This window comes from Balaenoptera borealis (assembly GCF_965194805.1).
Source record: "Balaenoptera borealis genome assembly, chromosome: 21".
Lineage (NCBI taxonomy): Eukaryota > Metazoa > Chordata > Mammalia > Artiodactyla > Balaenopteridae > Balaenoptera > Balaenoptera borealis.
The window spans coordinates 32,545,823-32,560,671 of NC_138880.1; the positions used below are offsets into that span (position 1 = coordinate 32,545,823).

The 14,849-nt window shown below is 42.8% G+C and overlaps 2 protein-coding genes across 2 annotated transcripts in view; one reads left to right on the forward strand and one right to left on the reverse strand.

Moving 5' to 3' along the window:
• VEGFC (vascular endothelial growth factor C) overlaps window positions 1-892 on the reverse strand; it is a 98,355-nt gene extending 97,463 nt beyond the window's left edge. The window contains exon 1 of the mRNA XM_082374595.1: window positions 378-892. Coding sequence (XP_082230721.1) covers window positions 378-533 — 156 coding nt within the window. The 5' untranslated portion in view covers window positions 534-892. The remainder of the gene's footprint in view (window positions 1-377) is intronic.
• The window catches only part of LOC309619505 (uncharacterized protein), a gene marked incomplete at its 5' end in the record, with an annotated part of 132,357 nt that overhangs the window by 122 nt on the left and 117,386 nt on the right, over window positions 1-14,849 (forward strand). Inside the window, one exon of the mRNA XM_082374696.1 lies at window positions 327-4,643. Within this exon, the coding sequence (XP_082230822.1) occupies window positions 327-1,808 (1,482 nt within the window). The 3' untranslated portion in view covers window positions 1,809-4,643. The remainder of the gene's footprint in view (window positions 1-326; window positions 4,644-14,849) is intronic.

Genomic DNA, 14,849 nt, shown 5'->3' on the forward strand with positions numbered 1-14,849 from the left:
CCCCGGAGGGCTGCTCACCCAAGCCCGGGAGCCGCTGGAGTCCCGCTAGCCTGCCAGGGAAGAGCAGAGCCCACCCGACGGCTTGAACTCGGGCTCTCTCCGCGCCGGGGTCCAGGCGCGCTCGGCGCACCGGCGGGGGCCGCCCTCCGGCGGCTGCACGAGCGCTGTCACCGGCCACCTTCCGGGCCCTTCGCTCGCCTAACTTGCTGTCCTATTTTCTAGGAAAACCTTCCTCCCAGAAACCTACCCTCGGCGCGGTAACCGTGGAGCCCAGGCACACAAGGTGAAACAGGAGCCCGCCCTCTGCGCACGTCCCGGGTCCTCAGCGACCCGAAGCCCCCGCGGTCCGACCCCGCAGCGCGCGGGCGCGCACCCACCTTGGCCTCGCCCGCGTCCGGCTCCACGTCCGAGAAGCCGAGTCCCGACTCGAAGGCGGCGGCAGCGGCGGCGGCGGCGGGCGCTCGGCGCGGACCCAGGAGCAGCGCGGCGGCGAACAGGGAACACGCCAGAGAGAAGAAACCCAGCAAGTGCATGGTGGACGGGCCGCGAGCGCGCGGGGCCGGGCGCCCCGGCGAGGCTGCCTCGCGGCTCGGCCCTGTCCGCGAGGGCCGCCCGGGGACCCCGCGGAGCCGCGGCGGCGGGAGCGGGTCCGGGCTCGGCGCTCCCGACGCTGCGAGCCGCTCTCCCGGCCGGCGCCCGCGAGGCGACGGGGTCAGGGCAGAGCCTCACAGGAAACCGGACATCCGAGCGCCCAAGGCCGCGGCCCGCCAGGCAAGGCGAGGCGAGGGCGCGGGAGGACGGCGCCCCGCTCGGCGGCTCGGCGCGCGCCTCGGGGAGCGAGGGGGGCAGAGCCGAGACGCCCCGCGAGGCTCGGGCCCTGCGGCGCCCCCGGAGCCCGCGTGCCCCCGCCCTCCCCTTCCCCGCGGCGGGGCGAGCCGGGCGGCCGGGCGGCGGGAGCGGCGGCGAGGCCGGGGAGCGCGGGGCGCGGGGCTGCGCGGCGGCGGGCGCAGGGGCAGGGCATGGCTGACGCGCCCTCTGCCTGCGCTTATGTGAGAGAAAGCGGCCGAGGGAGGGAGCGTGCCGAGCCCGGCCGCCCTCCCCTCGCCCTTTCCTCGGAAGCGGCTCCCCGCGCTCCGGGCCGCGCCGCCCGGCGCCCCTCCCCCCGCCCCTCCCCCCGCTCGCTCGCGGAGCGCGGCCCGGGGCGCGGGCGGCGCGGGGGCTCGGGGGCGCTGGCCCCGCGCCGGGAGGTGGCTCGGGAGGAGCGAGCCCGCCCTTTGTCCTCGGCAGCCCGGGGGCTCCGGTCCGAGTCCCGGCAGCCCGGCCCTGGGCGCCCTGCTCGAGGGGTGGAAGGAGCCCCGCACTCCAGATGGGGCGAGAGAAAGTCAGCCCCCGGCGGAACCCCCGCCCGTTGGGCCACGCGGGGCCCGGGGCAGCCGAATGAGGGCAGGCCGCGGGGGGAAGGCCCGAGAGCGCAGACTCGGGGCAGATGCGGAAGGAGCAATTGGCTCCTCACCGAGAAGCTTCGGGGCGGCGTGGCTTTCAGTGAGAAAGGGAGTGACGGTGAGACACGTGTTAAGCACGCTGTCGTCGGAAGCGACAGATGCCGAAGGCGACAGCATCTCCTGGTTGGCAAGGCACCCCGGGGCCGCTTGCCCGGGGTGGAGAGGCGACTTTCCCATCTGAGGCGACGCTCTGCAGGTTCTGCGACTCCCCTCCCCCCGGTTTACTTGAAGCCCCGGTTCCGCCCGGGACGGGAGCCCCCGCTCTGCGCGGCGGTCCATTGCCCGTTTGACGGTCAGCATCGCTGAGAAGTGCTTCCTCCCATCTGCTCGTTGCACTGCCTTCTGGACCTTACACCGTAAAGCGAATCTAACTTCCTTATGTGAGTTCTTCACATACTTTGAAAGTACCTGTCGTGTTCTCCCTACGCTCGTATTCCTCCCCGCCCGCCCCTTTTTGAAGACAGCTCCAAGCTCCCTCGTCCACCATAATTTAGTTCTCCATGTTCTTCAGGTAGTGTGCGCCCCAGAACGTGACTCAGTACTGAAAGGGTTCCAGCAAGCCTGCAGAAAGGGTCTTCCTTGTCCAGACATCATACATGTGCTGATGCCGCCTTGGATGGAGTTTATTTTCTGGCAGCCAAATCAGCGTTGACTCACACTACATTGAAAATCAACTGAATTCCTCAGAAATGTTTCGTGTGTACTACTGTTTAGTCACGTCCCCGTTACCCTACATCTGTGAAGTTGGTTTGCTGTGCCCAAGCTTTGAGCTTCGTTGCTTCTCTTCGTCAGGTGCTGTCCTCTCAGAGCGAGTCCATCATCGTAGCTTGCTGGGGTGTTTGAGGGTGCTGACGCTGTCAGGGTAGTAGTTCTCCTGCTGTCTTCCCGCTGCTCTGCCTATTTGATTAATTTGCCGTATTTGTCTTCAGAGACCGATAAAGCCCTGGAAAGGGAAGAAGAGCTAAGGACAGATCTGGGTGGGATTCAAGTAGACGCTGGAGCTTCCTTTTAACCATTCCCTATTCCACTGGTTCTCAACTTTGATTGCGCTTGGAATACCAAAAGGAGATTTCACAAACACGCATGCCTGAGTGCACCGTCAGAGATTCTGCTTGATTGGTCTGGGGTAAGATGTGAGCATCAGGGTCCTGATAGGCAACCAAGTTGAGAATCTCAGGTGTTTCCACCACTCCCGGAGCCTCGCATAGGGTGAGGACTGTGAAATCAACAGAATCAGAATGTGTCCTATTGAGTATATTGTTTGTTTTTTTTGAAATACAGCAGTAAGCACATACAGACTTTATTTTTTTTTCCCCTCTCAAAAATGTTATCTTCCTACTACAGTTATTATTTTAAGTAAAGGAAATCCTGCAAAAAGTATACCTGAGTGGGGAAAAAGAAATCAACAATCCCAGAAAACAGTCCTGCGTTAGTTGTTTCAGGGCTTCTTTGTTTCTTTGTTTGTTTGTATGTTTTGGTGTTTCTTGCTTACCCCCTAGAAAATGTTTCCTACCACCAGCACACTCTGATGCATAAGAAGGGCCTTTTTTCTGGTTTGTGAGTTCAGCACTAGCTTCACACAGGACCTATTTTATAACCGGGCTTCTAAAACGATGATTTTTCAAAGAGTGTTCCTCAGTGGAAGGAAATTGAGGAAGGGGAGTTAGGGAGCGGGGCTCCTCTTGTCCTCTCCCCAGACCCCAGCCAGAGTGACACCTCTTGTCTGTCTTCTGTATTGGGTTTCTGTTTTGTTTGAAGGCACATAAGGATAATACTGTATTCGTTCTGTGTTCTCCAGTATCCATTCGGACCATCTTCTTTAGTTCATTTATTTCTGATTTCAGTTATTCTGCCCTCTTGCTTCTTTAATTTTACTTTGTTGCTGTATTTCAAACTTCCTTAGTTGAATTCTTAGACTGGTTGTCTTTTGTCTTTCTATTTTCTGATGAACATACTTGAAAAATAAGTTTCCATCTAAATTCTGCTTTACCTGTATATTTGCCACTTTTGGCCTGTTGTGCTTTCTTTGCTGAACAGTTGTAAATTTATCTTAATTTCCTTATGATTTTTTTCTTTACCTGAAAAGTTATTTTCTTTTTCTAGTTTACAGACTGATGGAATTTTTGTTATTAATTTTTAATTTTATAATATTTAGTTGTATTATAGATTATGTTGATTTTAGAAATGCATTGAGGCTTTCTTTGTGACTTTTGTACATGCTCAGTTACTAGAACTCATTCTCTGTGCGCTCTCTTTTTGTTGGATATTAAGTTTGAGCTTATTAATTATAGTATTCAAATCTTGTTTGGAAGTGGCTTGTTAAAATCTCCAGTTATAATTACTGACTTTATTTTCTGGTTCTAACTGTAATTCTTTCAGTTATTTCTTTATATAATTTGATGCTATATTGCTATAAGTCCGGGAGGTTCATGATGACTGTATCTTTTTGATGTAATTTTCCTTTTACTAGTGTATAATGTCCGTTTTTGTAACTTCTGATGATTTTATTTGAAATTCTACTTTCTCTAATATTAAAATCTTAGTCTTTGAGAATTGAGACCATCTGTGATCATGACTTAGATAAAATGATGGAAACTTAAGTCAACGTGATTTAGTTGTTCCTTCTAGGAAGCTTTCGCCTGGGAAAGATAAGATTGTAAACTAATAATTAAGTCCACTGTTTGCTTCAGGAAATGCCCACAAATCTGTATATTGAAGATAGCAATCTCACTCTGACAAACACCCTGCTTGTCAATGACATTTTGTTTATCAAGACCCTCACTCCCCTGTGTCAGCCAGTCCTAAACTACTACATCATGAACTTTGCCCAGTCCTACTCAGTTCTGCACTTTTGCAGACCCACTTTAACCTACTCAAGTCCAGACCCCAGAGTCCTACAATTATTCTACTTAACTCTCTTGAAACACTGCTTAGACTCTGTCAAAATGGTATTCTCCCGTACTGCAATAAGTTATCCTAAACGTGACTTTTGTTTGTTCAAAGGTTTGCTGGTGATATTTCGGGGAGTTCAACAACCTGGATGTCCTACCAAGATCCCATTGACACTTCCCTTACTTGCTGCTGAAGCCTAAGACCTTCTTCAATTCAGAAACAGGGGAAACTGAGGCCTACAGTGAGGGGGTAAGTCTCACACTGGATCTCAGTTCCAATTTCTCTTCATCAGGCTACCAAATGCTAAGTGTATTGTGTCCCCTAAGAATCCCTTTCAGGAATGCTTTGATTCTTTGATCAGATTTGAAAACAGTGTATCCTTGGTTGAAAGCTGCCTCATTACTACCACGTTGCTTTTTGTCACTACTCTTCATTACTTTCTGTTGGTAGTTGATAGCAGGAAGTTCATGTCCAAACCTTCCAAGAGCTTAAGATTTGTCAGGTTTGCCTTTGGAGATTGCCTAGCCACTAGGTTGGAGAGCCCAGGACATAAGGTGAACAAACCACTGATTGGACCGACTGTCGCCAGACTGTCATGGGTTTGTCTCAGACTAAACCCAAGCTCCTGTCTCCTACAGCAGGCCAGGTTGCTGCCCCGTACATATAGGTACATTCTAATACATGTGAGCCTCTTTCTAAATGGCATAATTTTACCAACAATTATATAGCATTTCAGTGGCCATTTGGGGAAACTTTTCTTGAGAACAAAATGGTTCCTTTGAGAAGTGCCTTAGAATGGACATGGAGTAGATCTCCAAACTTTCAGTGATCTGTATTTTTTTTTAATTGTTTAAAGGAAGCTTGCAAGAGAAATTAAGATTCCACAGTTGCCTCTCTAACTATTCCGTGGAAGAGACAAATGAAAAATGCAAAAGGCTATCTCTCTTTTAGATCCGCCCAAATCATAACTTGAATCTATTACAAAAACTTTCATTTTACTACCTCTCTTCTTCCATCCCGTGGCCCTCTCTTATCCTTTGCCCCTACAGTCTTTCCGACTAGCTTCCCTTTCCTTCTGGTCAGCCAGAAACTCTAAAAGCTGAATTGGCTCTGAAAGTTAACCAGATCAGAACAAGCCCCTTATGGTGGAATTTAAGCTCTGGTCATGGTCTGACCTGAAAGTGGTTTTCAAAGACTTTCCAAAGCCTAGCCGGGTCGGCAGAAGTTTAGAGAGCAATTTGCAATAGTTTTAGGAACATGTAATTCCGGACTCCCAGATCTACATCAATTCATTTATATGTTATTAGGAACCACATGTGCAATAAAACTGAATGGAAAAGGCACTGTGAATACCCTGAGTATGACTTTAGAATCCTCAAATTCCATAATAAAACCAGAGGAATTTAGAAGACTATAAATTATTAGACAACGTTTTTGGAGAACATGCTCCAAAACAAACAAACAAAAAGATGAATACACTGGAGACTTTCAGGATAGGCTCTTTAACACATTTAGAAAACATTCAGGTGTAGCTCTTGGAGATGATGTGACCACAGCTCTTTCCCCATTTCCTCTGAATGGCCTTAAGTCAGAAATAGGGGATTTAATAGACAAGCAAAAGCTGGAATGGAAAATAGTCCTATTGCCAGACCTCCAAAACTTTGATGAGCAAAACAAAAGGGGAAAAAAAGGGAAATCAATGGAAGCTACTCCAGTGTAGTACCAAGCACTCAAATTTCCCATTTACCCTTCAAATCCCAAAGACTAACTGAAGAGTGTTCTTTGCGACACAACCTGTTTTGGAGGATGAAAAGAGTTATTGAGAAACATCACATGAGGATAATCTCTGTCACCTTCAGAGGGACTGCTTGGTGTCACCAGAAGCCTTCAACTGGAATGTTGCAAAAGTTTTATGCCAAACCCCAAGGAGGATACATTGATCACCGTACTTTCTCGTGTCGTTGAGAAAATTGCATTAAGGTTGCTGTTGCTGTTTGCGTATCTCACCTGCACCAGATTAACCCCAGGAAAACTGTAAAGATGGGACATGGATGAGAACTCAAGTCTCAGGATACCCTTGAACACCTGCAAATGGGTTCTACAATTACACCTTGTTATGGAGTTTGAACGTCCTACTCAATATGTGCTAATTTTCAAGGTGGAACAAAACTTTTGTTTGCTGGAAAGGTATGGTTCGGACGGTAGCAAAAAAGTTAACTTGACTTTGTGTTTCCAAACTGGAGAATTCCAACCTATCTCTCCACCATTAGAGGCACTCATTTTACTGGGATACTTACTGGAGAACTTTGCAAATCCTTGCTGTTTACTCAGAAATCGTATTGGCCCTATCACTTCCAATCCTCATGAAAAGCAGAGAAAGTCAGTGGTATTTTTAAGCTCAAATGTGTACTCACTGACTCTCGTCATAAAAACACATCACAGGTTTTCCTTTAAGGCTGTGTATTTCTTCCCCAGTTTGGGGGTCTACCTTGCAGATGTGGCAAAACACTGTGAGGGATTCCTGCAAGCAATAAAACCAGTCTTATCACCAAGAAGTATGAGTTGCATTTCCTTCATATTCTCCGAAGTGGCCTCTACATGCCCTAAAAAACAGAGACTTTGTCATCTGGAAAAGACACCATTGAAAAAAAAAAAAAAAAAAAGGCCTAGGACCCACAATGGAAAGGAACTGTCGGGTAATATTGACCACTAGAACACAGTTAAACTCCAGAAAGTGAAAACCTATATTCATGTGTCCTAGCTAAAAAAGACACAGGGTTTAACCCACTGACAACAGAATTGACATCCCTTTAGGACGCTTAAAATTAGGGATTCTTAAGAAATTTTTAGAGGCAGCTGGTCTTCAGATGGAAAGAGCTTGCACCTCAGGGCTTTGTGTCAAGATGGTGATTGCAGGACATGACCAGCTTCCACTCCAGACCTACAGAACGAGATTTAGATGACTGTGGCTATGCTTGCATCTGCATACTTTTTTTTTTTCTTTAAGCTGTTCTGCCTTAGCTATTTTTTTACCTGATTGTAGCCTTAAGGTTCTGGGTAGTTAACCAACCATAGTTATTTCTTAACCAGTGAAAAGTCAAGGTCTCTAACTTTAATATTATTTCCTCTCTCTGTAGTCATTTCTTGCTATGACTCACATACTGGGAGAAATGTGTGCATGTTTTGTCCAAAACAACCAACCAAGCAAACAAACAATAAAGTTCTCTGTTTTGCACACATTTCCCTGTGAGGGCCAACCAGCTAGTGGCAATCCTTTGTTAGGAAGTATTTGGTTTTATCCATAATTGGACTCAACCACAAATTGGCTCTTTTTGTGGAAGAGAACACAACAGGACAGGTAACCAAAATTAAAAACTCCTTAGAAACAGAGTTTCTGCCACCACTGAAACCATACTCAAGGACCATTTCTCAGAGATAACGTCTATAAACAAACTTTCATGGAGGAAAGACTCAGAAAGGGAACAAGGAACAGATGGTTTGTATTTAAGACCTGTCTCACATTTACAGATCTTACAAAGAAGGCTTACTACGGAGGGAATTTGATTGCCTATCAGATTTACCCTGAGTGACCCTTGGTGAACCTCTCTTCTCCACATGGGGCTTATGGGAATAGTATATTAGTTCATATATATAAAGAATTTAAAATAATACTTGGCATTTAATAGTCCCTCAATAAACTTTGGATAGAGCATGAATAATAGTTACAAATTCACATATAATTGTAAGTTATTAATGTCATGTCTGATATATTTATCTTGATTTCTTTCTTATGTTTTTTTTCACCCTTGTATTTAAATGATTATTCAAATAGATATAAAATTCTAACGTGGACTATCTTTTCTTAAGCACTTTGCAAATGCTATCCTGTGGTATTTCTCCATCAAATAATGCTACCAAGAAATCTGAGAAAAATAATCATTTATAGCCACATAGTGACTACTAATGTATTTTTATGGGTTTCACATATTCTAATGTATGTAGTACTTCCAACAATCTTATGACATAGAAATTATTATTATCTTTATTCTATAAATGAGGAAGCTGAGCTATGGGGAAGTTAGATATCTTGTTTAATTTTAGAGCCAGAGCTAGTGTTCGCCAGATTCAAAGTACTGTGGATCTGGCATCTAGGAGATCAAGCACTGCCCCCTACTGCCTCCTAAAGAATGTTGATATGATGCTTTTCCTGGTTTCATGATCTGCCGTTTCTTGTTGGGAACTTTTAGAATGCTTCCTTTGTCTTTGATGTTATTAAGTTTTACTGTAGTATGTCCAGAGTGATTTATTTATCACCTCTGGCACACTTTGGGATCTTTCAGTCTGAGTTCATGTTTGTTTATGGGTGTATGTGTGTGTTATAGCTGTGAAATTATGGATCACATGTCTTAAATAACTTATGCGAGCTGTTATATTTTCCCCTTATATTTTTCTAGGATTTATTGTATACAGATACTGACATTTAACCTTTATTTTCATGTGTGTTGGCTTTTCTTGTGTTTATTCCATCTATTCATCCTTTCCTCAGGCATTCTAGAATTTTTCGTCTGATTTTGAACTTACCTTCCATGGTTTGTGTCAATGATTCTTCTCTTTCTATGTATATATACATATGTAACTTTCCTGCCATGATTCACCTGTTTTATAAATCACTTTTTTCACACTTTCCTGTGATTATTAAAGGATTATTGAAATTCCACCACTCCCCAATTGTGATTGTACATCCTACCCTCACACTCAAGAAAGAATAGTGGAAAACCAGTTCATGAGTGTGATGTTATGAGAGTGAAAATTTTGATTGACTTTTTGAAAGCATCTAATTTACAAACATGAGTTGTATAATCATTATAATTAACAAACTACTTGTGGCCCATCTCATAACTGATTGGAACAATTGGTGTTCATGCTACTGTTTTTCAGTGTCCGTGTGCTTATAGCATTGGTTCCAAACTGCCTCCTATGGGATGCAGTTTCTTTCACAATATTATCACAGCCCCACCTTTCTAGCTTAGTTTCCCATTACTTTCCTTTTATGTGTCCTGTTTGCCAGCGCTGCTTGAAGAATTCTCATTCTCCAGTCATACCAGATAAACTCTCATGTCTGGGAATTTTTTAGCTATTTCCATAGGAGGAACGATTCTTTCCAGTCTTGAGGTTCATTGAAATACTTTTTTTTAAGGTCACGGTCACATATTTCTTTCTAATCCATCAGAGTGAATTCTTTTCTCCTTTTGTCACTAGAGCACTCTAATATAAATCTTCATTTTTGGTGTGTATTCCGTGATCTACATGTACGTTTCTCTCCTTGGATGCTTACTTCTTAAAGGTATTTTCTCAATGATGGGTGTAGTGCTTGGAAAATTATAAACATTTAGTAAATTATTGAACGATGAGTGAGTCTCTTGTTTCTCTGATTAACCAAAGCACCGTTGTTTCTTCTTTTTAGGCTCTTTCTCTTTCTTCTTTCCTTCTCCTCCTCCTGCCCATCCTCCCTCTCCACCCCTTTCTCCAAATCACAGTCTGATAAAATTATATTTGCCTCTGCCTTAGCCCTTGCATTTAACTGTAACCAGCTTGAATGTAGGGACTGGATCTCCCTCGTCTTGGTCTTCCTTGTAACGTTAGCGCAGTGGTTTGTTGAATGTAATTAAAAGTGAGCAAGGAATTTGAAACAAAAACTTATTTATTTATCCATTTCTTGATTGATTGATTCATTTATTATTTTAACAGCTTTTTTCTGAGATATAAGTGACATACCATAAACTGAACATATCTAAACTGTGGAATTTGATACATTTTGACATATGCACACACCCATGAAATAATCACCACGATCAAGATTGTGGACGTATTCATCACCTTCAAAGGTTTCTGTGTGTTACTGCCTTCTGCTTTCTCATCTCCAGGCAACCATTGATCTGTTTTCTATCAGATAGATGTGTGCGTTTTCTAGAATTGCATGTAAACGAAAGCATACAGTATGTACTCTTTTGGGTCTGACCTCTTCTTTTCAGCATGATTATTTTGAGATTCATCCATGTTGTTGAGGACATGTAAAATTCACTCCTTTTATTGCTGATCAGTATTCCATAGTATGGACAGAGATACCATATTGTGTTTATCCATTCACCTGTTGATGAACATTTGCGTTCCTGTTTTTGGCTATTACAAACAAAGTTTATATGAACATTCATATACAGATCTTTGTATGACAAAAGGACAAAAGCTTTCATGAGATGATCAGATGGTTTTTCTTTTTTAGTTGCTTAGTATGGTGAGTTACATTGATTGGTTTTTGAGTGTTAAACTAACCTTCTGTTGCTGGAATAACCCCCAGAGTTTGTATAGAATTGGTATTCTTTCTTTCTTAAATGTTTGGTAGAATTCACAATTGAAGCCATCTGGACCTCAAGTGTTCTTTGTAGTAAAATTTTTAACTGTAAATTCAGTTTCTTTAGTGGATGTAGGTCTCTTCAGATTAATGATTTCTTCTTGAATGAGTTTTGGTAGATTTTACCTTGCAAGGATTTCTTTCATTTCATTTAAGTTGTCACACATTCATTGGCATAACAGTTTTCATATTACCTTCTTCCTTTTTAATAAATCTGTATGGTCCATCATGATGGGGTTCATTCCTGAGATATTAATAGCTTGTGCCTTCCCTCTCTCTTTCCTGATCAGTCTGGCTAGAGGCTAATCAATTTCATTGGTCGTCTCAAAGAACCAGCCTTTATTTCATTGATTTCTCTCAATTTTTTAATTCTATTCCATCGATACTACTCTTCATTATTTTCTTCTGTCTAGGTTGGGTTTAATGTATTTTTTAAAAATTTCCTAAAGTAAAAGATGTCACTGACTTGAGACTTTTTGTCTTTCATAATATAAAGTTTTAGTTCTATAAATTTCTCTCTAAGTACTACTTTAGCAGCTTACCACACATTTTGATATGTTGTGCTTTCATTTTCATGCAGTGAAAAGTACTTTCTAATTTGCCTTTTGATTTCTTCTTTGACAAATAGGTTACTTATAATTGTGTTTTATAAGTTCCAAATATTTTCAGATGTTCTAGAGTTCTTTCTGTTACGTCTAATTTACATTGTGAACAGAAAACATGGTATGGCTTGAATCTTTTTAAATTTATTAAGCCTTATTTTCTGGCTCAGAATGTGATCAACTTTGGTAAATGTTCAATATGCACTTGAAAAGAATGCATATATATTCTTCCACGGTAGGGTGGAATTTTCTGTAAATGTCAATTCAGTCAAGTTGACTGATAGTGTTATTCAGTTCTTCTGTATCCCTTCTGATTTTTGGGCTACATGTTCTATCAATTATTGAGAGAGGAGCATTGATACCTCCAGCTGGGTTTGTCCATATCTCTTTTGCAGTTGCATCAATTTTTGTTTCATGTATTTTTAATCTCTCTCGTGTGTGCTATATTTTATCCAAAAAATTTTTGAGGGTAAAAAGGGGGTCTGATAATAATTACACTGTAACAATAGACATAAACCTCGGTTGTCCTGGGAATTCTGGTACATATATTCAATCTGCTTAAAAAGTGACAGAGATCTATTCTTATGTAATATGAGTCCGTAGGTGGGAAGTACAGGGCTGATGTGTGGCGGCTGCACTTTCACCAGGGTCAGAGCCACTCTGTCTTTCTGCTTTTTGCTGTCTGTCTCAAGGCTGCTATCTCAAGGTTGTCCTATTACTCACAAGATAGGAGCTAGAGCTTCAGGCTTCATGCTCACAGCCCTTGATTTCTCATTCTCACTGGTCGTTAGATTACAGAATTCTGCATATTTGACTTGCTCAAACTGGTGCATTGAACAAGAAAGATTCACAGTGTATAATTAGAAATCCCTATTTTTTCCACTAGTGCCTGCTTACACTTACTCCTGCCCGTTGCATGAAACTTAAGGCGGGCTCAAAGAGTTTTCTGCTCATTTTTAGATAATAAAAAGTCTTCCAGTTCCTTCTAGACATAGAAACAGTCTGAATTTTGTAGTTTTTTTGCTGTAATTCAGTTTCTTAATAATATCTATAAAAAGAGTTCCTATCTTTGTTAAACTTGCAGCCTTCCTCCACTACTGGTCCTGTTGCCGTCTCACTACCAATGGCAGGAAGGGGCTGGTTATAGTTGCTTTATGTTGCTACTCCTCAGCCTCCTTGCTAGCTGAAGTTTTTCATGCTTTGATGTCAAGGTAAGGGAAGGGAAAGGAAAAAAGGAGAGAGGTATGGGGATAGAAGGAAGAAAATTATCTCCTGACTTTTACTTGCCTGATAGTCTACCTTCAGTATACTCTGAGCTTGGCGTATGTTAGGAGCTAACTCTCTTTGTCTACTGCCGTTCTTTTGAAACCCCTTGTACCAATAGGAGTGTTACACCTGGAGTTTGCTTGAATTGCATGGATTCATTAACTTTCCAGCTGACAGCTTATGACTTAGTTCTCAGCCAGATCCCATATGCCCTGTAGGAATTCATGACGATGTAGTGATATCCTTAGACTTCTACTTTTAAATTAATACCCTTATTTACTGCAGTGCTGAAAATGGAATGGAAGAGTTTATGAGCAAATAAGAGTCAGGATACAATAATGAGAGTTCGGTCAAGAAAGGACATAAATCTAACTAGGATAGTGGCAATAGAAATGGAAATAGCCGGACTGATTCAAGAGAGGTAAAGTTTACAATACTTTTTGTTTTATTGGACATAAGAATGAGCAACAAGAAGGTTTTAGAGCTATACCTCAGGTTTTGGCTTTTACCATTGGATTGATGATGGTGCCATGCAGCAAGATGTAAAAGCTGAAGAGGACCAGGTGTATGCAGGAAGATTGTAGGTTCCATGTTGGATATGTGGCGTTTCAGTCACCAGTGATTCATCCACGTGGAAATGTTGAATACTTAGCCAATATACAAGACTAGATCCCAGAAGAGAAGCCTGGGGCTCAAAATATACATTTCTGAGTAATCAATGTTTGATAATTAGAGCTGTCAGAGTGAAAAGTGATCAGTTCCAGAGAAAGTATTAGGTGAGAATGGAAAACTCTGAGACCAAGCCCCGGTGGACACGATCGTAAAAAGTCAAGAAGAAGAGGATAAGCCTGCAAAGAAGCACGAGGAGTGGCCTGTGAATTAGAAGGAAAGTGAGGAGATGGGGTTGTCACAGAGGTCAAGATAAGAGAGTGTATTAAATAGAGGTGTCCACCAGCAGTGTCAAATCCCAGCAAGAGAGTAAGATGGGCTCTGAAGAGCACGCACTGGAACACTGCTGACCTGATGGAAACAGTTTGGTGTCATGTTGGAAGCATAAGGCTTATTTCAGTAGGTTGAACAGACAAAGGGAAACAAGGAGATAGAGACAGTGAGTATAGAAAATGTTCTGGAAAATGTGTGGAGGAAAGAGAAGAGAGAGTTCAGGGTTAGCCAGAGGGGGAACTGAGGTCAAATTTTGCTACCTTCATTTCTAATTAAATATTATGTATGCATTAAAATTGTGTTTTCAAGGAATATGGAATTTCATGGACAGACATTCAGGATAAAATAGAAGTACAATAGGATCACTCACATATACACTCATACACCACACGATTGGTGGCCTGTTGAATCTGTGAATGAGGAACCTCAGATACAGAGGAACCTCAGACAGGGAGGAACCTCAGGTAGGGAGGGCTGACCGTAATGTTATAGGGCTGCTCTGAGGGTCAGTGGCCCAACCTCTGCTGTTCAGGGGTCGACTGGATAAGCAATGTAGAGATCCATACAATGGAATATTACTGAGCCATAGAAAAAAAACAAAATAATGCCATTTGTGGCAACATGGATGGACCTAGAGATTCTCATACTGAATGAAGTCAGACAGAGAAAGTCAAATACCATATGATATCGCTTATACGTGGAATCTAAAAAATGGCTACAAATGAACTTATCTGCAAAACCGAAATAGAGTTACAGATGTAGAAAATAAACTTACGGTTACCAGGGGTTAAGGGGAGGAGGGATAAATTGAGAGATTAGGTTTGACACATACACACTACTATATATACAATAGATAACTAATAAGGACCTACTGTATAGCACAGGGAACTCTACTCAATACTCTGTAATGGCCTATCGGGGAAAAGAATCTAAAAAAGAGTGAGTATATGTATTTGTATAACAGATTCACTTTGCTGTACACCTGAAACTAACACAACATTGTAAATCAATTATACCCCAATAAAAACTTTAAAAAAAAAGCTAAGTTCAGGAAAAAAGATGATATGGGAATGCAAATATCTAAAAGTGTTTGGAATTAAAATCTAACTTTATTTAAAAAATTAAAAAATAAAGTATATGTGAAGGTGTACATAGGTTATGTGCAAATACTAAGCTATTTTATATAAAGGACTTGAGCATCCATGGATTTTGCTATCCACGGGCATCCTGGAATCA